This window comes from Solanum pennellii, chromosome 9, assembly GCF_001406875.1.
Source record: "Solanum pennellii chromosome 9, SPENNV200".
Taxonomy (NCBI): domain Eukaryota; kingdom Viridiplantae; phylum Streptophyta; class Magnoliopsida; order Solanales; family Solanaceae; genus Solanum; species Solanum pennellii.
Window position 1 is genome coordinate 81881125 of NC_028645.1, and position 26105 is coordinate 81907229.

A 26105-nucleotide genomic window follows, 5' to 3' on the forward strand; every position below is an offset into this window, starting at 1 on the left:
AATTGTTTGGGAACGGAAAGCAGCTTGAGGAAGAGAATTCTTCTTTTATATAACTCAAGTTTTCCTACCTACCACAAGGTTTGAAACTCAAAACACGACATAATGCCAGAACCAATTATCTATAGAATGAATAGTAGACAGAAGTAGCAATGCTGCTAAACTGATGACAAAGTTCAGAATAGTAGATAGAACTGATGGACTTAATATATCTCCCAAAAGTCGTGATTTATAAAAGAAATTCATAGCAATCATCTGGTCTATGATTTCTTCTTCTTTTATTGAAGTAAGGTGTTAACATTAAAAAGGCATAAGGTGCAAAAATTAGTGAGGACTGTTAGCTCTGCTATTACAGAAAAATATATGCCCTATCAAAGAGTTAACAGTCACTACAAAAGAGTGATGACTGTTTTGTGTCACTACAAGAGTGATGTTTCCAGAGATAAAAATTCGACAAGACAAAATCAATCTTACCTGAATCACAAAGATGAAAATACGGACAGGAACCATGTGATGAGTTCAGACAAAATAATGTCGGTACACAAAAGAGAGAATTAACCAGTCATTGAAATCTCAGCCTCAGAGTTTTTAGGCATCAGCAATAAAATGTAGGCTCTTATTTTAGACAAGAAATAATACTAAAATAAAATAACCCAACCTTACTAGTTAAGAAGCAAAAATTGTTACAGCATATGAACAGAATAGGTAAGTTTTGCAGTGACAATGAATTGAATAATGAAATGCAACCTTTGCAGATGAAATACAGGTAAAATCAGGAATTGAACATGTGACACTCATCATAAGTCTGCATGCCTCTGCAAAAACAAATGAAACATATTTGTAAAGAAAAATTCGTTGTGTTTGTTATAAGAACTGAAGACAAGAAATAAGGAAGACATATTAGCCATATATGACACTTCAAAAAATTGCTTGGCACAAAAAAATCAGCCCCCCCCCCCCTCCTCGTGGCAAAAGAAAACAGTAGCAACTACCCAACCCCATACTAATTGAGTAAGCTCAGTGAATCTTTCAATTCAGCTCAATGTGACGAATTTCGTTCCAATACTTAAAAGCTTTGTCTTTTGCAGATAAGGATTTATTTGTTACTAGAGATTCTCTACACTTTCTCCAAACAAAGCTCTCAACACACTAAAAAGATTGCAACCCTAAAGTAAGTTTGCCAACGCGACATATCCCTAATGAACTAGTTGGGCATTGCCCAAATTAGGAAAAATTAGTCATTTTCTCAACATCTCGTTTTATCTCAAAGTCCACCAACCCCTTGCGCTTTAGGATACTTCTAACTCAATCAAATCTCAAAGCTTACAACTTGATCTTAACTTCACTAGCAAACTGTGACAGTGTGGAGCTTCTTATTGACATCAACTTTTATTTCCAAAATAGTAGCAAAAGATATTTGTTAGTAAAGAACAGACAAAAAAACATGCTCCACACGTTTGCTTCAAATATATATAACTAAATAAGAGAACAATTTCAGCAAAATATGATCTTCAATAACTTTTGTGCATATTAGGACAAAGTTTTTGTGTTCATTAAATTTCGGTGCACTACATAAGGCCCTAATCAGCATAAATGATTGGATCCTTTTGGGGAGAACCATGTTTTCATGTAGGTTCTCCACTTTCTGTAAACCACTTGGTCCACTTGTACACAGTGACTTTCTGCCTATAAAGGAAGTAATTCTTTATAAGAGAAATGATTTTTCACAATCCCAAAATCTTACTAGATCTGAAGTTTGTTACAATTGTGCTATTTGCACAGGAAGTCTGAAATAAAGAGAGAGACAAAGAGAGAGAGACAAGATAAGAAGGCAAAAACAATATAATTATTATGGAATCAACTCATGATAAGAATGACAAACAACAAAAGTTAATTACAACTCTCTTTACAGAGAACATATTTTTGAGATTTTTTTGAGAATTTCTTTTAAGAGAATGTACTTGGAAAACCACATAATCGAGGTCCACCAATGCAAGAGAAAATAAGAACATTATTCTTTGAGTGAGTAAAGTAGGAACTACTGATCAAATGCCTGAATCATTTGAAGTGTTGCAATCATCTACACCTAAACAACGTGTGAGAGAATATGTTGCTCGAACTCTTCAAAAATGTCAAGAGGTGTGTGTCGGATTTGCCAAAAATAGTGTATTTTGGATAATCCGGCATGGGTGAGGCATCAAAAGTGAAGAGTCCGCGCAACTTAGGTGAGAGAAAGGGTAGGGTTGGGGCTGTAGAAAGACCAGCCCTAAACGACCTAAACTCGGAGCTTCCTGGTAGTTCAAAAAAGAGATGAGATGAACCCTTCCGGGTGGCCCAGGGTTTGAGCTTGTGACTTCCATGTTGGAGGTCTCAAGTTTGAAACCCCTTGTCAGCGAAAGCAAGGGTTTGCCTTCTGGGTCGAGCTCGTCGCACCAGGCAAGCGGTTACCTCTCCTATGTGGTTTGCGAGCTATTACATAGAAGGGGGTTTTACCCTGTGCATACCCAAAGGGTAGCAACTGGGGGTTTCCCTTGTCATCAAAAAAAAAAAAAAGACGAGATGAGATGAAATGAAGAGGCAGCCTGGAGGTCATAGGTTATAGGTGGAACAGAAGGCAGTGGTCATAGTCATTGCTTGGGTTGTAATATTTGCATAGGTTGTGGCAGTGACGGGAAAGGGATGAAACAGATAAAAACAGATAGAGAGAAGGGGGTTCAAAATGAGTGGTAGGGAGCACGAAGGAGACGTTAACAGAGAACAGTAAGGAGAATATCTATGCAATGTCCATGATCCAGTTTTTGTTTGACCAAAATAACAAAAAAAATTAAAAAGAAATATCTTATTTACCATATATATGTTAATAGAAATCTTAATAGGTGATATCGGCTCACCAAAGCCAAGTATGTAAGCTCGATTTAATGCTCAGAAGTTAAATGAGCTGAACCGAAAGCACTGACTTGAGTCAACCCAGCTTAAGCAGCAATCAAGCTGCCTTAGCTTGGATGCAACACAAAATGTGATGCCTCATAATTGGCTATCAATAGTCAGGAGGATGTGCTTCATCAATTGAATCGTGGTGCAGAATTCTGTCAAGCAGACCACTGCTGGTAATGCGCAGTTAAGCGCTCTCAGCTGATTGCAGCCCTAGATGTGATAGAGCTCGTAACAGGCCCATTAATAGCCAGAAAGACCGAAATTTATCAATTGAATCATAGAGCAGATCTCCATCAAGAAGAGAAGCATCGTGTTACCAATTGAGTGCATTTGAAGGAGTTAGATAGCCAGTAGAAATCCAAGACAGAGATGCATTTGAAGGATATAGACAGCCAGTAGAAATCAAATACAAAGATAAAAGGACGAAGACAAGTCAAAGAGCCTGCAATGTTTCCCTACTAGCACTCATGTGGATCCAGTTGAAGAAAAGAAATACGAAAGCTTTCCAGGGGATAGAGAATTACAACACACACTTAAGGAATACTCCCTCCATTCCATAATAACTTAAGCTTTAAGAAAAGTAGGTTAGGACATAAATTGAACATACTTTTCCATTTTTACCCTTGTTAATTATTGTCAAAAATAACTACACATTAATAATAATAACTAATTCCAATACTAACTTAAAGGGTAAAATTGGAAGAATATTTTAAAAATAGTTTTGAAAATTGAAAACGTAAGTTAATTTGAAAAATGAAGAAGGTCTCAAAGCTTAAGTTATTATGGAATGAAGGGAGTACTTCAATTCCTAGTTATCTTTTGGTGCACACATGAGGTTTCAGTTTGTACAAAAGATTGGGCGTCATTCATTAGAAATTCATACTTGATGTAAATCTCTACTTTTGGGTATACCTTTTTTTTCTATCCCTCACTTGGAGCTCCCACCTTTTTGCTCCGTTGGTGACTTGAACTCACAACCTTATAGCTGGAAGTGAAGGGTGCTTACCATCTGAGCAACTCCCTCTTGTCTACTTTTGGGTATACTACTTGTATACAGGAGATTGTCTCATTATTTATAAAATTATTTACCTTACCGAAAATAAAAGGAAGAAACCAAATAATGAAACTTCACTCACTATGATATGACAAAAACAAGAAAGTTAAAGCTGTCAATATGATCTTAAAATTGATCAAATCTGTGATGCAGTTAGTAAAATGATTGTCATAATGAACAAGTGAGGGATGCATGAACATCTACAATATATTTCTCACCTTGAATGTCTGAAGAAATCTCATAGGCTGGTGGATTTAAAAGAAGATCCCTAATATACCTGATAGAGATAATATCACGGACACAACAAATACCAGAACAACATCAAATGTAAAAATAAGAAAAAAAATGATACAAGATAGACAAATAGATAAATGTTATAAAGAAATAAGTGAACTATCAGGAAGATTATATAATCACTTCAAAGTAGCATTGAAACAAAAATCAGTATTCAGAAGGTCATAACTGCTGAAAGAAGAGGAAGTTATCCACAAGAAAACTTTTTTCTAAGAAAATGCTAAATAGAAAATACAGAGAAAGGCCTGTGTGCATACTACCCTCTCCAGACGGGCAGACCCCGCTTGTCGAATTTCACTAGGTATGTTGTTGTTGAGAAATACAGTGATATAATGAGGCCGGAGTGAAATTAGCCACATGTCTTAAATTAAGCAACAAAATCAGAAGGAATACCCCATTTTCGTCTGTGCTTCTTAGGGGTGACAGCTCTTTTATAGCTTGTACAAAATCTACTTAACCGACACAGTGTTTTTCTAATGACCATATGAGTTCTTAAGGAGCTACAGGTTCTCAATATCTGGAAAACAAATACAGTCAATAGTATAATGCTGCTGTAAAGAACAGTGATCCAAATCTTTTGATAATTCTGTGCTACGACAAGGATTATTGAAATGGCAGCTAGGTGGAACAAAAACTATAGCAGCACAGGTACAAAACAATTACTGCTGGTTTACAGGAGCTGGGGTTCTAGAAAGAAACAGAGAGAACTCCATGCAGTGAGGGCAGACAATTGTTTGCAGTAAAAAAATGCTCACTTACAGGACTGGTAGACCACTGCAATGAGGAGGAAGCAACACCTTTAACAGACATGGAATCCCTTCGGTTGGAATAGCACCTAAAGGAAACAAACCCAGGAAACAGATGTTTCAGCCTAGGGCGACAACACCACATAATGACAGAATGTAACAGAATTAAACACAGTATAATCATTACCAATTTGTGTGGCAGTTCCAAGGTGTAAAGGACGGGGCCTATTTTCTGAAACAACAGTGACATTTCTGAATGGAATGTCATCATTGAGACCATAAAGCTCTCTTACCTGAAATTTTCATTACTTTGCATGTAACTTTAGTAATGAGGATCACAAGCAATGAAACGATGTGAAGCCAAACCTTGAACAAAAGCTCATCGATAGGATTGCCATCCAACCATTCCTGCTGTCTAGCATTACATTCTCCCCACAAAAGTCCACATTCACCAAACTCTCCCCAACGCGATGTTCCTGTGAGGAGACCCTCCAGCTAAATGAAGGACTGAATAACATATACATATATAAATAGAGTAAATTCAGAACAGATGTGTTGCCTTCTAATCTAAAGTTACATGCAACTGCCTAAACATCATTGTCGACTCAAAAACACAATATTAGATCAAATAAACATACCAACCCCCCCCCCCCCCCTCCTTCCCTCTTTTTTTGGAACTGGATAGCAAAACAAATTGGTTGAGTCAATGGAAGACCTAAAATTAACACAGAAATTGAGCATGTTCAGGAAATGTCCACAACAAACTCTTCAAGGTTTTTTTCGACCAGTCATATCCTATGTGGTTTTCAACATTTAAGTGAAGGCTAATTCACATATAAACTTGCCTTGCTTCCTTGATTAAATATGAAGAACCAAATTGTTAACAACTTAACAACCACCCGGAATGCCAAAATTACAGAAAGATGTTGAAGTAGTTTTATCCTTTGGGAAAATTCTAAAAAATTTCCTCTTCTTTTATCAGAAAAGAGATAAGGAGATTTGGAGAATTCCCCATAATATAAAACTACTTCTCGGAGTGAATTTCCCCTGAAATCATTCTCCAATGCAAGAAACACACATGAAATGACAAATGGAGATTTTCATGCTTTCAACTTATCCATGATGCAAGGTAATGAGCTAATGTGGTCCTTCATGCAAGTTATTTTTATCAAACTCTCCATTTTACCTATTCTCGTCTCGATGTATCTCTAGCTCATACCCCTCCCCCCCCNCCCCCCCCCCCCCCCGGGTGTTATCCTATCCTACTAGTCAATTTCAAACTAAAGGTTATTGTGAATGTTTTAGGACAGTAGCATGTATGTATATTGATATAAAATTGACACCACTCAAAACGAGAAATCATCCTTACTTACAAAAGCGAACACATTGATAGTACTCCTCTTCTTTGTCATTTAATCTCACAATGATTTTTTCTATGAGACAACACTTATAGAAACCTGATCTTCTAAATACATCTTTTTTGTCACGGACTTAGACTTCTACTTAGCACACCATGCGGCACTCGGCAACTCGTTCCTTTCCTTTTACGTCTCATGTCGGGAGTGCTAGAGCCATAAAATGAATCTTGCAAGCTCAAGTACGGTTTTTTGACACTAGATCTCTAAGGAATGTTGGATTTAGGAAAGACATGAGAGATTTGCATAAGAAGGTTTGTGTATTTCTCAAGACTTGGAAGATTTGTCTGATTCTTGCTTAATTGTGTTACAAATGAGTGTCTCTCTATTTATACAACACACCGAAGGGCTAAGATGCAAATAAAAATTGCAAGTCTCTACACATTTACATATAAGTGTTATTTCTAGAATACTCTACACAACTAGAAGATTCCAAGGACTTCCAATGCAAATCCATGGAATCCTAAGGCCTTCCAAGGGATTTCTCCAAGTCTCTAGAACCTTCCAGTATGGACTAGCTTTCTTCCTATGCAAGGCTTCCACATGGATAACTTTATGCCACGTGGCACCTACATGGCATGATAACATTGCGGGTCATCACACTTTACACCAAAAGTAAAAAAGAGCTAGCCATTTTGAAAACCAGGTAACTCACCTACCAAAGCTTGATTTTGATCTTATAAATCGTGGAACTTAAACCTCAATGCATACATGCAATGTTTGAAACTCGTAAGACACCCAAGTAGCCTCATGGTAATAGCTTCATCGCCAAGTCTAAGGAGAACTTGGTAAGAGAAAGGGACGAAATGTAGAGCTTCCTAAGAGAACATTTGCATATTATCTTATTCGATTTAAAAAAGTAAGAGATTAGTACACATCGGATAGAGGTTGGGTCAAATTGGTTTTTTAATTGAATTTGTATTTTATTATTTTTTAAAAAGTACATTAAAGATCACCCATCAGAAGTTGGATTTTCCAGCAAATAATTTTTCGGTTACTAAGGGCAAAAATTGTGATTTTTGTGTTAAAAGATATAGTTAACTGACTTTAGTGAAAAAGACTCATATTTATATGATCATCTATGAAACTTACCCATTTAGTACCTCAATTAAAACAAATTGGAGTTCGAGTATCTAAATGAATTTCGCTGACAACTTTGAGGGGCCAGATATATATATATATGTATGTATATATATATATATATATATATATATATTAAACTAACAGATAATAATATTAAGTAGTGTTACCTTCTCAAAAAAAGGATAATAATAATTAAGTTCCATTTCTTTTGTATCTTGAAATTGGTAGCATAATTAGTATTCATATGAAATTAGTTAACCAAGTGCTACCTACTCAAAAAAAAAGGACAATAAATATTAAGTTCCTTCCAATTTTTCCATATCTTGAAAATTGGTAGCTTAATTTATAACTTATATGAAATTTGGTAATCAATTGTTACCTTCTCAAAAAAAGGATAATAATAATTAATTTCTTTCCATTTCTTTTGTATCTTGAAAATTGGTAGCTTATATTAATAACTCATATGAAATAAGGTAATCAAAACCTCTATAAATACCCAAGTCTTAACATTTTATTTTCATCACATTTTACATAAAGTTGAGCATCACCTCATTAGGTTAGTTTAATTATTTATATTTCTTCACATTGTTTGTTCCTATAAAAGTTGAATCTCTCTGTCGCTACTTCTTACAGTTGTTGTAAAGAGGCGTAACAACTACATCTTTTCTGTTTTTCCTAGTGATTAATTAACTTAAGATATGTCATTCGGGATGGCTCAGTTGGTTTGGAGGGTGTTTATCCACACGGATGACCCGGGATAGATCCCCCCCTCAATACCTACTGAGTCGAGCTTGTCGCATGGGACTTGCCTAGCGCGGTTTAAATCCCCCGTGTAGTTTGCAGGCTGTTACACAGTGGGGAGTTTACCCAGAGCGCACAAAACACTCACCCGAAGGGTAGAGGTTGCGTGTTATTCTGGGGCTCCGAAAATTGACTGTGGAAATGCCCTTGCTTATCCTATCTCGATATCTGGATCATCTATAATTAATTGTTGCTTTATAGATATAAGTGTTATAGAAAGGTTTGACTTTAATAACTAATTATGTTCCCTTTTTTTTTAACAATTATTTAACAGCGGAAATGGCTTTGAACTCTGGTAACAGTGATGGTCGCATGCGCGAAATCTGTTTGGAGCTAGAGGATGTACGCCACCACATAAGAGGGCTGGAGCTGCAAATGCGAGATGCTAGATCAGCATTCAGCCTTAGAGATTTTGGTATTCTGCTACATAGGCGTGCTACTTATCTGGAAAGAGAAGCTGAGCTTGAAAAGGAACTCAAGACTAAATTTAACTTTTTTTACCGTAGGTTTCTGTAGTTGATTTTTATTTTCTTCCCTATATGTAGGAAGATCATAGGAATTGTTACAATAATTGAATGTTGGGAGATAAACTGAAAAAGTTAATAAAGACAAGGGAATTTAATTCTCTTTGGATTTGAAAACCTACACCTAAATGATGTGTTTGCTTTAACGTATATGTATGTTTTCTGCTTTCTTTATTAACATATTTTAGGAAAAATCACTACAATATGAAAACATGATAGCATAAACTACAACTATCATTACACCAATAATAAGAACATGATCTATAGAAAAAATACTTTTAAGGCAACAAAAATGAAATTTAACACCCAGGGCGGATGTTTTTACGCCCGCGACTTACAACTCAAATTCTAGGCACAGCCCTATGGATCTACGCCATTCATTTTCACCCCCGAGCATTTTTTGGTACACCCCACCCTAGGACTTCCCAATAATCACCTTTGGCAACACTGGTGGCAGGTTGCTCCATTTTACTAGGTAGATCTTCTTTTTATCACTATTGCCTTCCCAAAGAAAGTTTCTTCCTAGAGCATCAATCTTGTTGACCACTATTACAGAATTAGGAACAAGGACAACATGTAAGTGGACATAGCATCTCGGACAACATTAATATGAGCACCAAGCTGCCTCCCAATGATAAGTACTGGCTCTTCCAATTGGAGAGTTTCTTCTTAAACGTCTCCATTACTCCATTCCATATCTTCTTGGAGTTATGTTTTGCCCCAAAGGGCATATTTAAGTAAACAGCGGGTAATTCTCCAATCCCCCCCCCCCCAAGTATATAGCTAGTTCAAGCTAATTCTTGTCGCTCTGGAACCGTTTACTAGATAAACAAGACTTTTGTTCAGTTAAGTTGATCTTTTGTCCAGAAATAGATTCAAGGAGTACAAAAATTACTCTCAATAGCTTTCATTGGCCTCTATCTGGACCACAGAAAATCAGAGTGTCATCAACATATTTTAGGTGAGATATTTCCACGTAACAGTCGCCCATTGATTAACCTTGAAGCCCCTAATCCAGTTGTTTTTCTGTGCCCTCTATATCATATCATCAGACCCTACATTGCTACAGTTAAATAAATGGGGACAGTGGATCCCCCTACCTAATTCCTCTCTGGGAAAGAAAGAACCCTGTTGAATTGCTTTTAACAAAAACAGAAAATCTGGCTATACAAATGCAATATTTGATCCGCCTAATCAACTTCTCTCCAAAACTCATCTTCTTCACTGAATCCAGCAGATAGTTCCAGTTTATATGATCATAAATAAGCCTTTTCAACGTCTAGCTTACATAGGATGTCAGGGGTCTTGTTTTTGCCTTGTGTCTACACATTGATTAGCAATTAGTGTTGCATCCATCATTGTAATCCTTTTATAAAGTTCATTTGTTGTGCATCTACCAACCTTGCCACCACTTTCTTTAGCCTCTCATTCAATAGTTCTACCTCCTCAAAAAAAAAAAAAAAACACCTCTGAAATAATTTTGTAAACACTCCTGACTAGCCTGATCGATCTGTAGTTCTTTAGTTCTTTCGCATCAACTTTGTTGGGGATCATGGCCACAAAAGTTGCATTGAAGCTTTTTCCAAATATGCATTGCTCATATAAATTCTGTACAACAGCTATGACATCTGTACTGACCACCTCTTAGCACCTTATAAAGAAATATCAGTAACCATCAGACCTGGGACTTTATCCCCTGCAACATACTTCACTGCTTCCCAATCCCATATCTCTTGTGGGAAAAACGAGTTTTGAAGCATCTCATTATCCTGAACTTTTATCCTAGGCCAATCCCTCATACCACCTTGAGGACTCCACTCCTTTGTTTATGTGTAGAGGTTCAGGTAGAAAGACACTTTCTCTTCTTTAATAATCTTTGGATCTCTTATCAGTACCCTTTCCACTTGCAACTGATCAATGTTGTTATATCTTCTGTGGCATAGGCTGCTCTATGAAAATAGCTTGTATTTTGTACTCCCAACTTAAACCATAAAGCTCTGGATCTTTGTCCCCGTGCTTCTTCTCTATGTTTCACAATCTCTTTATATTCCATGGAGAGGGATGTCTTGGTAAAATTTCATCAGAGAGATTCCTCTGATCATGAATTTTATCCAAGTGAATACTCCATGCTTTTCTTTTTCATGCATAAGTACAATTGCTTGGTCCACAGAAGTAAACACATGCTGGTTCTCTTCAACTTGTTACCCATTTTTTTCTTCTGAGTTCTCTCTGAAAACTATGAACTATATGCCTCGCAACAATCTCTTTAATCGTTTAACTGCTTTGTGTCTTAGTATTAGCAGACACTTCTTCGATTATTGGATCAGGCCTTTATAGAAGAAGGGCTTCTTTTGGTTTATGATTCCAGCAGATTTTGAGCAAAATGATGGTGGGGGGGGGGGGGCAAAGGGCAAACGTTTTTCCCCTCTACTTTCCCATGGCCTTAACAAAAAGATAGCTCATGTCCATGTGGTAGGCCATGTTAGTTATAAATAAGTCATATGCTTTCCTGTTGCTCACCACGTGCAGTGTCCTGACTTTTTGAATTGAGCTCATCCCGACTGTAGGATTCTTCTGTTATCCTTTGATTTATACTTCTTTCATTCTTCTCCGCTCCCACCGAAACTCTGACCACCGCGTCCACTTATATCGGATCTCCAATATTATGCCTCTACGCACACCTTTGACAACAGTGGCTCCACCATTGAAAGAAAATCTTGAAATTCATCAGGAACCAGGTTCCTTCTAGAATATGTACCATCAATAGCTTCGAGGAGAGGTAGGGATTATTTAATAGTCACGTAGTCTCTTTTTCGTCAATATGTATATCTACCTATTGCCTCATTTGTTTTGCTATTTTGTTATATTATTCATACAATCCTGCTTCAGAAACATTTCTTTTGAGCCGAAGATCTATCCAAAACAGCCTCTATACCCCTACAAAGGTAGGGGTTAGGTCTAAGTACATTTGACCTTCCCCAGACCCTACTTGTGGAATTATACTGGATAAGTTGTGGTTGTTGTCGCTGATAGCTTTGAAGAGAAACAAGAAGCTATTGTAATCCATCTCAAAAATATTTATATGTATCTGCTTCCATATGCTACTCACCCATCTGCGAATTTCCAACAGGATTGGGACGTCAAAGGTTGCTATTGACTGTTTTTCAACCAAGCTCGATGTGTGATTGTTCACTCTCAATATAAAGGATCTCCCCATGCCTTGACTTCGCAGCTCCCATCTGTCTTGAGGCTTATCAGGACAGAATCCGAATATAAGAGCCCTGAATCTGTTGTCTTAAATGGTTTTAAGGCAATCTCCATCTACCCTGAATTAAATGTCCTCTCAGGGACAATAATAATTGATGTCCCCCTACCTTGAATGTTAATGATTGTAATGTACCGGCCATGACTGTTGTAGTTTCTTGCGCAGAAAGTGTCCTAAAAATGGTCATAAAGTCTCCAACTTTTAATAGAATACCCCTTCACCTACGATGTTTCCTTTAGTTTGTCTTGGTCACACAGCCACCTCATTGTCTTACTCTTGAACATTGTTGTTCTGATAAGATTACGGCCTCTCTCAATCCATTCGTACCATCCCCCTGATCTGGATCGTTCCTAACAACTTCAGATGATCTGAAACCAATTGTGAAGTTTATTGTATTGATCCTCATGAAGATTTGTAATAAACAGACTATTCTTTGTATGACGATTCTAGTTGTTGTACATGAAATGATGGAACCTATAAAGGGTGGACACCTTGTCATATCATTCCGGTGAGACTCTTTTTTTTTTTTTGACAAGTTCATTCAGGTGGAACTTTGTATCTTATACCGATCAAAAATAGTATTTTATTCTACTACTTTCCATGAGCACAGATAAGCCTCTATCCTAACGTTCTAGATTTCAAAAAGCCATTGGGATTATACTTTATGCTATCAAACCAAATTGTTCTCCTGCAGAGACACGGCAAATTGGTCTCTATCTCAAATTTAACTTCACCTACACACATCCAAACAAATATATGCAACTATAACTAGAATGCCAGAGTATGTGGGTATTAGGTCCCTTAGCCGAGCTACTTAACTCCCTAATAAGCAACAGTAAAAACAAAAGAACAATCTGCAAACCTGAGGAATTGTTCTTCAATGAATTATGCAAAAACAAATGATGGCATCGACAAGTACGAAGTTTGGTGACTACGGCTTCTTCAGTTAGGCCATCTTCCACAGAGTAAGTCTTCATAGTCTCGTAAACAGAGATAATGCAATACCCCTTCGCTGAACGGGATATTCCTGTACCCACCAAATAAGAATCTTAGTTTGTGATTTGCAAGTGAAATTGCTTAATCTTTCATAACTAATAAATATGAGGTGCTAATGAACAAAAAAACTTTTTGCTACTTAAGTGATCAAGGGAGCAGTCACTAGTCAGTAGAAATAGGACTTTTAGCATAGGAAAGCTCTGAATTATAAAATCTTGGAATGAAATGGGTCTAAATAGAGAGGAACAGATAGTGATGATTCATGTCTGCCTAGGAGGGTTTCTTTTTTTACTTGGCTAGCCACTAGAGGGGTTATTTTGACAATGGAATATCTTAGAAAGCAGAAGCTTGTCTGCTTCAATTGGTCTTACATACGCAACGAGGCGGCCGAGGATCTGGATGAACTTCTTCATTATTGCGGGCTTACCATAAGGTTATGGTGGAATATGTTTAGATGGTTTCTCACTCCTTGGATAATACCAAGAACCGTGAAAGATTTGGATGCTCAGTTGGACGAGCGGGAGGAGGAGGAGCCAAAGGACTTCGACCGTGGTTCTAATTGCATTATGTGGGTTGTTTGGAGAGAGATAAATAGGAGAGCTTTTGATGGTGTAGAGTCAAGTTTCTTGCAGTTGAGGAGTAGTCTCCGCTCCCTTATTTTCTTTTGGTGTAAACAGAAAGTTCCTTGTTGAATAGTAAATTGGGTGGAGTTTGCAGGGTATCATATCTTTTCGTATAACCTCTGTATAGGCCGTTTTGGTCAGGTTTATGAATGAGAATAGTTTTACTTGATAAAAAAAATAGTCTACCCAAATTAGCTTGGAGAGATTAGTAGCTTGCCATATTCTGGCTTTTAGCTGGAGAATAAGTGGTCAAGCAGTCATGACAGAGGTCAAAGCTGGACAGTGCATTTGCTGGGAAAATATTGATAAACACAAGGTCAGCATTATGAGTACTGAAAAAAGTAAGAAGTCAGGCTTGGAAAATTATTTACACAAAAAAACATTGGTTCCATGCATGGGCAGCAATTATTTAGCTTTAAAACTAAATAGCAAGAGAAACCAATTTATGCAAGAAAAATTTTCCCCGTCATACCAACAACAGGCATTGGTTCTGGAAAATCAAGATCTTGATCATCTCCAACAAGGCCAAAAACATAGGGACTGCCTGGATGTGCATGCCTAAAATATTAAGACCAATCCAAGTGTAAGGCGCCACAGATTAGGATCATTCAGCATCCTTTCTAAGAGTATAAAAATGTCAGTGATGTAGATCTTTCGAATATGTAAGATATTTTGGTTATGCTAGCATGCTGAAAAGCTTTAATCATTTCTCACAACTAACATTTTTGCATCTTAGCAGACATTAGTAGATTCAACTGACATGAAAAAATCCAAGTGATACAAATAAAAACTGTATAATCGCACCCACAAATAAAATTGTACTTGTAAGAAATCTTGAGCTATTTATAAGTAATTACCCTGATATAAATCGACTCTTACGAGCACGAGCTTGAGTTGGACCCTGAACTTCCTCCACGACACACTACAAATGCAAACATTACACAGCTGTACAAATTACTAAATCTGTTTTGTGCATGACTAAAAGGAAGTGAGGACAGAGAGGCACTTGAAGCTTTATGTGGAAAAAAGAGTAGGAGGGAAGAAGTTGGAAGATATCAAGTCAAATGGTCGAAAGAACATCATAAGAAATCAGCACTTCAAGGCATTAATCAGATCATAACTTCACTCACAAAAGACATCATTTTAATTCTTCAAGAGAAAAAGCCAACTCTGACAAGTTCATTAGCATACCAATTTAAAGTTCCACTTCACCACTCATGTATAAGAAATATATAAGAACTTATCCAACAAAAGGTATAATGAAAGTTCCAACTGAAAGTTTGGGGATGGCACTAACCACAGAGAAACCATTACGTGTGAGATCATCCAGCGTCTGTCTTAGATTCTGCAAAAAAAAAAAAAGTAACACAGTTTACATGACAAAGGGAGACGGAATAAAATTAAATAGATACCATAAATTTATCTTGAAACGACAACTTAGGGACATCAGAAAACTCAGCATACTCTGCTGGCAGTTTCTCGGGTATAATTGTGCAGGAGGATGACGGATTAGAAGTGCAGAAATTTTATTTTATATCGATATGGAACCAATTCAAGGAAATAAGGCAGTCAAAGGTATTTTCACTCAACGAGCTTTAAAAGAAGGAACCAGTTAGGCTTGAAAGTATTAAAAAAAAGTAAAAGCAAGGAAATAAAATGAGAAAATCAAATGATCCCCCATTTCATTGGCATATTAACAGCTTAGACATAACTAAAAGCTTCTTCACCCTGTTAAAAGAGGTAAAGAAACAAATCCAGTCTCAAGCTTGGTTTCTACATGGTCACAAATCTGATCACAAGAGAAATCGGTTCTGAACCCTACATTAGCATTCATGCAAAATATGTGATCCATGTAATATATAAACCTTTTGAACGGAAAATAAAAATTGAAAAAATATAAATATAAGAAGAAAATGAAAACAGTACCACAACTGGACAACCAGCTTTTGGTATACTATCTGAGCGCAGGCCACCAAATGGATTTAAACCAGCATATTCCACAAGAATACAAGCATCGAATCCAATAGCTTCATAAAAATCACCTACCTGGAAAGTCAAAGAAGAACAAGAAGCACTCTTCATTGATTTTGATCACAGCAGGCCTCATTAATTAAGGAACTAATGAGTGACTTTAAAAGAAGGGTAGATGAAAGGGGTAAAAGCATACTCTACAGAGCAAAACTTCACGTGGAAATTTTGACTTGAACTGCAACATCTCCGAGTTAAGTGTTCCCTCTTTAAGACTGATAAATTAACAAAGGTAACCTTTGGTAAAAAACTTCAGTAACAGACAGACAAAAACACAAAGCGACACAAGCATATGATAAATTTACAAAGGTAGACTTCTGTAAGAAACTTAAGCAATATGAGACAAGTAATAGATAGACAAAGACGCAAGGAGACATAAGCATATGTATATTACACGTTTAAACTTTTACATTTCTGTGTGTAGACCTGACAGTTAGAACTCTGTACATAAACTTTTTTTTGCTTCTTGATAAGGTCAAACTTGAACTGTACCCTACAATTGTTTTTTGAACGAATTTGTTGCAACCTGGATTCATTTTGCTTTTAAACAAGGTTTCCTAAACCGTGTCAAAAATCAAAGAACATCATTATGGGTTTTCGCAATTTGCAAAGCTTGTCAATCATCATTCAGCGCGTATTTTATTAATATATTATAGAAGTATTAAAAACACCCTTAAACACGGCGTGAACTATTAATTTCATTCCTGAACTATTGATAGTCTTAAAAACACCCCTTTACTTGACTAAGTGAATTAAATACACCCTGCATTTTGCAACATGAGTGAAATACATCTAAATTTTTGCCAAATTTAGAGTGTTTTCAACAATTCTCTCGGCCTTTTATTAAGAGTCTTATACTCTTACAAGAGTTTGAGACCACTTACTATGTTGTATATCGGGGGTGTATCTAAGTTTAGTTAGTCAAGTAGAGGGGTGTTTTTTAAGGCTGTCAACAGTTCGTATGGAACTAATAATTTACACCAAGTTCAAGGGTGTTTTCATTATTTTTCTCTTAATATATTTATGTCCATACGAGTATAGGCAGAAAAATTCAGCATGAAAAAATTGAAATACTTAGATATTGGAGTTTGCATTTTCACAACTCAACAACTCATTTCTGACAAGATTATATCTATATGAGGATATTAAACCAAGAATGTGCAAACAACAAGAATATCAACGAGGAAAGACAAGGAGATCTCAAAGAAAGTTTAAAACTTTTCTCAGCGGAGCTTCAGATTCCAATCTATATAGGAATATGTTAGAATAGGAATAGGTATATGCGATTCTACTTAAATAGGAATAAGAATGAGAATAGGAATAGGAGTGGTAAATAGCATCCTACTTGGTAAAGGATTGTACGGTGGTGTCTATAAATAGGGTCTCTCTCCTGTAATAATTTAGACACAACACAATTCAATAATATTTTTCTCCTATATTTCTCATATAATAAACTAAGAAATACAGAAAATCTGTTCATGTAGTTTACAAATTAAAACCTGTAGTTGAGTTTATGGACAAAAACAAAGAAACTCTCCCAGAACCCTTCTCTTTTTTTTTTCCTTTTGAAATGGTAAGGATTGAGATTCTCCCAAAAGCCATGATTAAACTCTTCTTTGAATTGGAAGAAAAACTAGTTTAAAGATTTCTTAAAGGAAGGATCAAAAGACAGCATGAAAGAACTAACCTTCCATTTCTCAAACTCGGATCCACACCCAGCAAATTACAATATGTAAGCCTCTTAGCCAGAAGAGCGGAAGAAGGCTTTCTCAAGAATTCCATTCTCTAAAACATAAAATCATGGTGGCACAACAATAAACACTAATTAAACAATTGTTTACACTTGTTAAAAAAAGGAAAAGAATCACATATTTAAATTCTGCAATAAATCAACCCAGTCATAAAGAGAAATGTAGACAACCTCTTTCCACCACATAATATTAACATAGTCTTTTTCCTCTGGAATACTTTTTGGTTGTTTGAGTTTTTTTGCCGTTGTGGCAAAAAACTTCCGCTCCTTCACGCAACGTATCTGCTCTCGGCACCTGACACTCAGCGGGTGACAGAAATTGCAAACAAAATTATTTGGATTCAGAAATTTGTCATCAGTAGTTGATATGAGAGTTATATAAAATAATTTAATCAATCGAAGCACATATTATCTAATCCCGAAACTTAGAATGATTAAAAGGAACTCCTTAGTCACAAATATCTTAAGTGTGTATAACTCGCAACAACCTGTAGGCAAGCACTATGATACAATCAACCATAAGTCATTGATTATTCCTCTATTTAAGAATTCTGAGTTAACTATCAAATATACAAGAAAAACTCTGATCCTCTTTACACCTTAAAGCCTTCTATTTCTATCTATTCAGTCCTCAAAGCTTTATCTTTCCATAAACCATTTAAAGAACATCACAGGTGCAGTAGCTATCAATGATTCAGCCTCAAACTGATATAAAGACCTAGATGCAGTTTCAAGAAACCTTCTACAACTTGTCCAAAATATGAAATACGCAGGATTAATAGTGCATCAAGCCCAAACAAGACAGTATCAAAACCATCAGGTATGAGAGTTCCAGAAATTATAAACACGGAAGAGAAAGCTCCTCATTCCATGGCTGAAAGAGCAAGTTTTCAGTTAATAAACTAAACCCCCGCCCAGTGGCGTAGCCAAAATTTTTATTAAGGTGTCCAAGAATAAAGGTGTGTGGCTGTCACAAAAAATATTGTACTATTTGGGGTTCGAACCCGGAACTTCTTCATTTAAATGGACACCTATTACCAATACACCAAAAGCATAACTTTTGTTAAGGGTGTCCAACTTTAAATATATATCCTTTAAATGTAGAATTTGACAAATACATACAACTTAATTTTCCAAAAAAGGGTGTCTGACTAGCTCTAGCTACGCTCCTTGCCCCGCTAGTAACTAGGATTGCAAGGGATTAGATAATCTATCAGACGTTGTCTTACTGTGGAGGAAATTGGTTATATTAGAAGAGAGAGCCATTCGCTTCTTATATAATTCATCTATTTATTTATGGAAAAATTACTTGGATTGACACCTTTTGATAAATGATTACTGATTTTAGCGATACTTTTTATTTATTTCCATATATAGCAACACTATGTTAAACCTTCAATATGTATTGAAAGTGAATTATGTATGCAATATATATGTATTATAATTGTTTTCAAAAATATATTATGCTTGTTCGGTAAGAATCGTTGTATTATAAGTGTATTAAAATGTGCTATAAATGTATTATTCATCAATAAACTTGTATTATATGTGAATAATAAATTGTTTTTTTAATATGTATAAAAATTGTATTATAAATGTATTCAAAGTGATCAAGTGAAAAAATATATGTTATTGCTATAAATTGTAAATATTTTTTACTATCGTATATTTATGTAAGTTTCCCATTTATTTATCTTATCTTGTAATGCACCATTGAGCCTCAAATCGAGTATAGTCAAATCTCTGCTAACACGGTGCCTCAAGGAGAACCTGTAACTGGCTGTTACTTCACAACAAGAAGCATATATAGCATTCACAAAGAAATGGTGTACAAGGAAGGAATAAAGCAATGGTGAGAGACTACTCAACGAGTGATACTCATCTTATTTTCCCATTTTTAGACAACAAAGATTATAAAGTCACCCTTATACAAAAGTAATGCATCAAGTATGGAATCACATCAGCTGCTACTCTTTGATAGCCTCGTCAAATAGGAGAGCTAAGGGTTTCTGGTAGATAAAAAAACTTCAAATTGGAGAGAGCTTTAAATTCTTAGTATGAGACAGCTCATTTACAATTAATGGAAAAATGAGATTAAGTAGATCACCAAGCTAGCGGATAGGAAGGGTTGGATGACTACTCCTGCGTGAACTTTTCGGAAATGAATCACCTATTCAAGCACAACTCATTTAGGTAGCTTGCGGACTAACATTTAATATGAGCCCATCTTTCTAACCTATCATTTGATGGACAATCCATCTTGCAGCTCCTACATCACGTGTGTCTATATGGGAGCTTATGTATTAAACTAGTTCACTCGGACAAATCGAACAGATGATCTACATACATAACTTTTTGCTAGTACTTCCATAATTGTGCCTCGTCATCCACCTGCACTTATTCTTAATTCAGAAAGTAACAAATTTGATTAATGCTTGGGCAAGAAAGGTGCCACATACAACACCATACTATTGTAATAATCCACCAAAAATGTTCACCGACTACCTTCCAATAGTACTATAACTTTTAAAAAAAGGGTGGAAGCAGCATTGGCGCGAGGTGGGGGCCAAATATAGTTTATCCTTCATTCATGATTTTGATCTATCTAAACTCCAGAAAGCTCAATTGGTCTGAAGTAGAAAAAGGTGGAAGCTTGGGCAGAACTAGTCACCCTGACATGAAAGTAGCATGAGTAGGTGATTTTCAACATATATCGGAACTAAGAAAGGTATGTTTTTTTACTTGGCTAGCTACAAGGTGAGTGATCCTGACAGTGGAGAATTTGAGGAATAGAAAGACAACTAGTGCCAGTTGGTGTTTCATATGCAAAGAAGATGAATCACCTTCATCTACATTGTCGGATAGCTTCTTGTTTATGGTGGGAAATTCTGGATGGTTCATCCTTGAGTAAGTGATGGTGAGCACTGTGAAAGAAACAATATTATATTTTACTTTTTGAAAATGGTAATGTTGTACTCTGCAGCATTAAGGATATGTTGGTGACCTGCAAACAGAAGGGAACAAAAGAAGAGAAAAAAATACTTACAAGGATCCTAATAATCCTACAAGGCATGAGATGTTGCACCTCTAGCATTTATGTGGATCACATAGCGAGAGAGGAATAGAGGAGCTTCTGAGGGAGTAGAGAAAGACTTAGTTTACTTGAAGAATAGCTTGTTTTCTCTTATTTCTTTTTGGTGCACCCATAGGATTCTCCTACATTTATAGATGAGTGGGTGTTATTTGTAAAAAAAAAATGTCCTGTTGTAAGGTTTTCTATTTTAGGTATACTTCTTGTATACAGGCAAGCTTTTGCCCCTTTCTAATGAAATTTATTACTTCATCAAAAAAGAAAGTAGCATGACTGTATCAATTTTAACAGTGAAATCCAACAATTTGAAATAAAGAATGACAGCGAATTCAATTAACTTTCTCACTTCCAATTACAGAAGTGAATATTCAGGTACTAAAGATTGAAAACATCAACCTTGTGGAACCTCTGTTCAGAACCTCTGTATCCCTGTTTCTTGTACTCAAAAGCACAATCAATTTCAAAAAAGATATACTGCATTCGGTTCCTCTTATTGATGACCTTACTGCATTTGGATCCTCTTTCAACTTCAAAAAGCAATGAGTCCCTCCTCTCGAAATCCATGATACAGTCTCACACCACCACCACCCCACATCCTCACAATACACCTACCTAATAAAAAAGGGTACTAGTTGGTAGATCAAAAAATTAAAATGGTGTTACCCTCATTTATGCATCCAGCATCTAAGACCAAAGGCAAAAATTTAACTAACCCATCAATTAGTGACCTTTTCTCCACACCCAGAAACAAATACATAAAAAGCTTTTAACTTTATGCAAGAAGAAAAATCCCATCTTTTTTAAACAAGATAACAAATTCTTGCCTTCTGAGCTTCCACAAACCACCCCACCCTTAACTAACCCAACAATTACTGACCTTTTCTCCACACCAAGAAACAAATACATAAAAAGCTTTCAACTTTATTCAAGTAGAAAAACCCCATCTTTTTCAAACAACATAACAAATTCTTGTCCACCCCACCCTTAACTAACCCCACAACTAGTGACATTTTCTCCACACCAAGATACAAATACATAAAAAGCTTAAAACTTTATGCAAGAAAATGAAAGAACTTACAGAGTATGTGGAGAGAAAGAGAAGAAACGCCGGCGAAGTGGTGGACGGAGGAAAAGGGACAGTGAACGCCAACGGGGAACTGAAACGACGACGTTCTTTGCCGTAACCCAATACATTGCTCGATATCAGTGCACAATACACTCTCTCTGTGTGTATTTGTTCTTCCCGGCAGAGAAAGGTGTACTTTATATTATTTTCAAAAAAATAAAATCTGTACGAATTACAATTAAACATTAGGCAAAGAATGTTAGTAGATATTGGTATTTGGGACGAAATAATTTACTTAATAATATAATCACATTGAAAATAATAAATCGTTTTCTAAAATAAGATTTTCTTTGTGCTTAGTTCAGTCATTCTCCAATCCTTTGTCTTTTCATCACTAAGTAATGGTGTTTCAATGTGTTTAATTGCAATCATTTCAATCAATTGTTTTTTTTCTGAACTATTAATAGGAGATGATCGGAGATAATGACGTACGCGTTATTTTTTTTAAATGGTAGAAGGAAAAAAGTTACTTATTGTATTTATAAGTTATAAGTAATTCAACTGCATAATTAACACTGAATCAACACGTCAATAGATATCTTTGATTATCTATCATTATAAATAGAGAAAATAGTCAAATGCCCCTCCAATCTATTATCGAATTCTCAATTACACACTTAAACTTTACGGGATTCTATCACCCACTTGAACCGTTTAAAACTGAATTATTATCTCCGTAAATATTTATGTGGCAAAGTGAGTGTATTTCACTCTCCTTGAGAGAGTGAGCAGCGAAACAAATATTAGAACTTTCTTTTTGTGCATATATATATATATATATATATTATCTTCTTCCTTATTCTTTTCTTTCTTCTTCATAGAAATTTCTTTGTTATTAGATCTGTCCATCACTAGTCATTTTAACGTTGTTGACGCCACTGCTATTTTCACCGGATGTACCATAGAATTTTCGCATTTTTCTTGATTCTAATTTGTGTATGGAATTAAGAATTTTTGAAAATCAACTCTTTATCGATATTATTGGAGTTGTTAATCATCCTTGTACATGGTCAACCCACAAATTAAGGTTAATTCAATCGGCAAATTCTTTTTTTGGTTCTTCGGAGCTTCAAATTTGTAATTTCAATTCAAACAAACGAAGAATTTTAAATTTTTAATGAAACCCATATTCGACTTTCCTCCATTATTATTCATTAATTCTAATTTGAGAAATTTGACATATGGATTCATGAAAATGATCTTAACACCAATTAAGTAGTGGATGAAATGACAAATAAGAATCAAAATCACTGCCGACCTTTTCCTTTTTAAGATTGTAGTGATTGGTGAACCTTTGGTGTTTATGATAATGGAGAAAATGGTGAAAATAATTTTGTGTTGGAGAGATGGTGAAAAAGAAAAAGAAAGGAATAAAGAAAAATGAAAAAATTGAAGAAAAACTTTTTCTAATGGAATTTTCACGTGTCAAAATGCGTAAGTTTCACCCATTAACATAAATATGGTTGTGGCTTTTTAGGAGTACAAAAATTTTAATTTTAAACAATTCAAGGGGTTATAGACCCCCCACCCCTTAAATTTACGTGTGTACTTGGAAATCGAGCAATAGATTAAGGAAGCATTTGACCAATTTCTCTTATAAATAACTCAAACTCTGTAATTAACTGACTAACTAACACATCAATTTGATATGTTTTGCTAATACTATTATTTTATTAAATATATATGTGTTACTGCAAATCACTTGTGGCGAGATATATTTTTGTGTGAGAGTGGTAAAGACTATCCTCTTCTTCTTACAATTTTATTTTGTCATCGAGTCCTACTGTACACCACTATTTAAAAATATACTTATCTTATATTTTACTATTTGTTCTTTTATTTGTTGATTATACTCTTTAAATCAAGAATTTATCGAAACAGTTTTCATATATCAGTAATTAAATTTACTAACATATTATTTTTGTAAATTCTTGATTATGACATTACATTCAAATATATTATTATTGATATCACTATTGTATTTAGGATAAATTACCTTAGACATTTTTTTAATGTGATTTAATTGCAAATTTTACTAATTCCATAGCTATTTGTTTTCCAAGCACAAATAAATATCACCCTAAATAATTACTTTCTCAAAAATTAGTTGGTATGGATGTCCCTCGGTGGACAAAGTTAGCTGGTACCTGTTGCTGGTGGGAGGCAATGGATATCCCACGGTGGACAATGTTAGTTGACATAGGTTGTTGGTGGGAGGTAATAGGTTTTCAATGGATTAAGTCAAGGTTTTAACCTAAGTGGAGAAAGTTAGCTGATACTTGTTGCTGATTGGAGGTAATAGGTATCCCTTAATGAACAAAGTTAGCTAATACATATTGTTGATGCGTGAAAGCTGACGGATTGAGTACTTTCTAATTTCTGGTTAACTTTCTTTTCCTATTGAACAGCACATGAAAGATGTTTGAAAATGGTAAAACTAAATGTCAAGATTTGTCTTTCATGTCACAAACTTATGAGCCGTTTGGTTGTAGGTATTAGTTATGCAGGTATTAGTAATGCAGGTATTAGTTATGCAGGTATTAGTAATGCAGGTATTAGTTATGCAGGTATTAGTTATGTAGGATTTAGTTATGCGGGATTTAATTATGCAGTGTTTAATTATACAGAGTTTAATAATTTTTTTGGCTGATGTTTGTTATATTAAAAATTAATAAACATTATATACTTGTTAAAAAATAATTTATTTGTATTGTTATATCTTAGAGCTTTCTTACCATTGTATTTTTATTTGTTTTTTGCATTTTGCTTAGGCAAAGTTTTAGACGGAAACTTGAATGCCACATTTTTCAACTTCCTCATATAGTTGAACCAATATATGACATGTGTTAATACGGGATCAATATTGTAATAGTTGAAAGTTATTGATATGCTAGTACATATAATTATGTGTACACATAACAAAAATAGATACATATAAGTTAACATTGAGCAACACCGCGTACTAATGTTACATATTATATTTGGAGCCTTCACTTCAGTCTGTTCTATCATGCAATAGGCCACTAGAAAGAAAGATATACAACTTTTTTTGTAACATCAATTGAGTAGCAAGAGTAAGCTAGTGAGAATTGACAAGTTACACCACTCACCTATTTATGAATCAACTACCATATCTGAAAACCAATTATCCCGAAGGTTTATTAGTTGTGTAAAGTTACCATCTGACATACAGCATGAGAATAACTTTGTTTATTTGGTGTATTTAGCATTTGCTAATGAAGAACCTTTGTTAGTTTCTCATCCTGTGACCACACGCCATTGGTTTTGTGAAAGATCAGCATACTGCCATATCTTCAAGCTCATATTGCATAGCAAGCCTTTCAACAGTATTTCTACTTATTACTTCTTTCTGGTGCAGTCCCTTAGGACTACTGATGCAAGCTCCTTGTGATCTTCATGGATGATGCCTTCGACTAGAATGGTATATGCCTTCGACTGTACAGATTAAGCCAAAGGAGACAACATTCATCAGGAAAGAATTCACTCACACACAATTCACAGTTAAAATATACACCTTCATTTAAAGTGAATGAAACTTAGCATAATTCATTGTTTAATTACAAAAGTTAACCCATACAACAAAGACATACAATTACATTTTTCCCCAAAAGAAGTCCCCTATTTTTGTAACATTATCCTTCAATGACAAACACATAAACACCAGCCTCAACAACACTTGACAAAATAGCATCTGAGTACTTTGTACTTCTGACTGGATCTTTGTGATTACCCCAACTGTTGAATAGTCTGCGAGAAAAGAAAAGTTCAATATAGTCTCAGAGAAGAAGAAAATAAAAACATCTTGTAGAAGATGATGAACTTACCGTTTAGATCAACTGCTTGAGCAATCTGAAGATCATTTTAGTTGGCTACTTACAAAAGCACTAATATTGAACATAATCATGTATTTGTTATACAAAAACAACCTACTTTTAAGCCCACAGCATTCACATATATGCACATTTGTGGACATTCTACTAGGTAAAAAAAGATCCCATTATGGTTAGACCTTACAAAATAGCTACACAAAAACCATTCAGTGAATTAAAGCTTATCATTAATAATCATCCATATCATACTGTGACGTTCAAGTTCGCTGATGCTTAAGAAGAATTCCATTCTCTTTATATCTTGAGTAATTCCCATTGCTGCCTTAACTCGTTCATCTGAGTTGTATATTTCATATGCAGGGGATCCAATAATAGAAAATATCTTACCACGAATTTCAGATAGATCACGCTCTCCTAGCTTGTCAATTAAAGAAGCCATTCTCTTATCATGGCTTTCAGTGAATTGTTTCATCACCTCCATCAAACCTTTAAGAACAGTCTCATTATCATCTTCAACTGCTTTTCTT

The 26105-nt window shown here is 35.3% G+C and overlaps 1 protein-coding gene across 3 annotated transcripts in view; it reads right to left on the reverse strand.

The window, feature by feature from the left end:
- The window catches only part of LOC107031051 (DNA mismatch repair protein MSH1, mitochondrial), a 53865-nt gene that overhangs the window by 11610 nt on the left and 16150 nt on the right, over positions 1–26105 (reverse strand). The window contains exons 1-14 of one of the 3 annotated variants that reach the window (XM_015232250.1): positions 21680–21903; positions 17682–17805; positions 17448–17545; positions 15900–15975; positions 15659–15778; positions 15030–15077; positions 14590–14654; positions 14205–14290; positions 12976–13140; positions 5392–5501; positions 5213–5318; positions 5039–5114; positions 4204–4262; positions 745–812 (exon numbers count right to left, since the gene is read on the reverse strand). In XM_015232250.1, coding sequence (XP_015087736.1) covers positions 745–812; positions 4204–4262; positions 5039–5114; positions 5213–5318; positions 5392–5501; positions 12976–13140; positions 14205–14290; positions 14590–14654; positions 15030–15077; positions 15659–15778; positions 15900–15975; positions 17448–17545; positions 17682–17805; positions 21680–21795 — 1317 coding nt within the window. In that variant the 5' untranslated portion in view covers positions 21796–21903. Of the gene's footprint in view, positions 1–744; positions 813–4203; positions 4263–5038; positions 5115–5212; positions 5319–5391; positions 5502–12975; positions 13141–14204; positions 14291–14589; positions 14655–15029; positions 15078–15658; positions 15779–15899; positions 15976–17447; positions 17546–17681; positions 17806–21679; positions 21919–26105 lie in introns of those variants that run through there. The other 2 variants (XM_015232249.2, XM_027911744.1) reach the window with 2 other exon arrangements.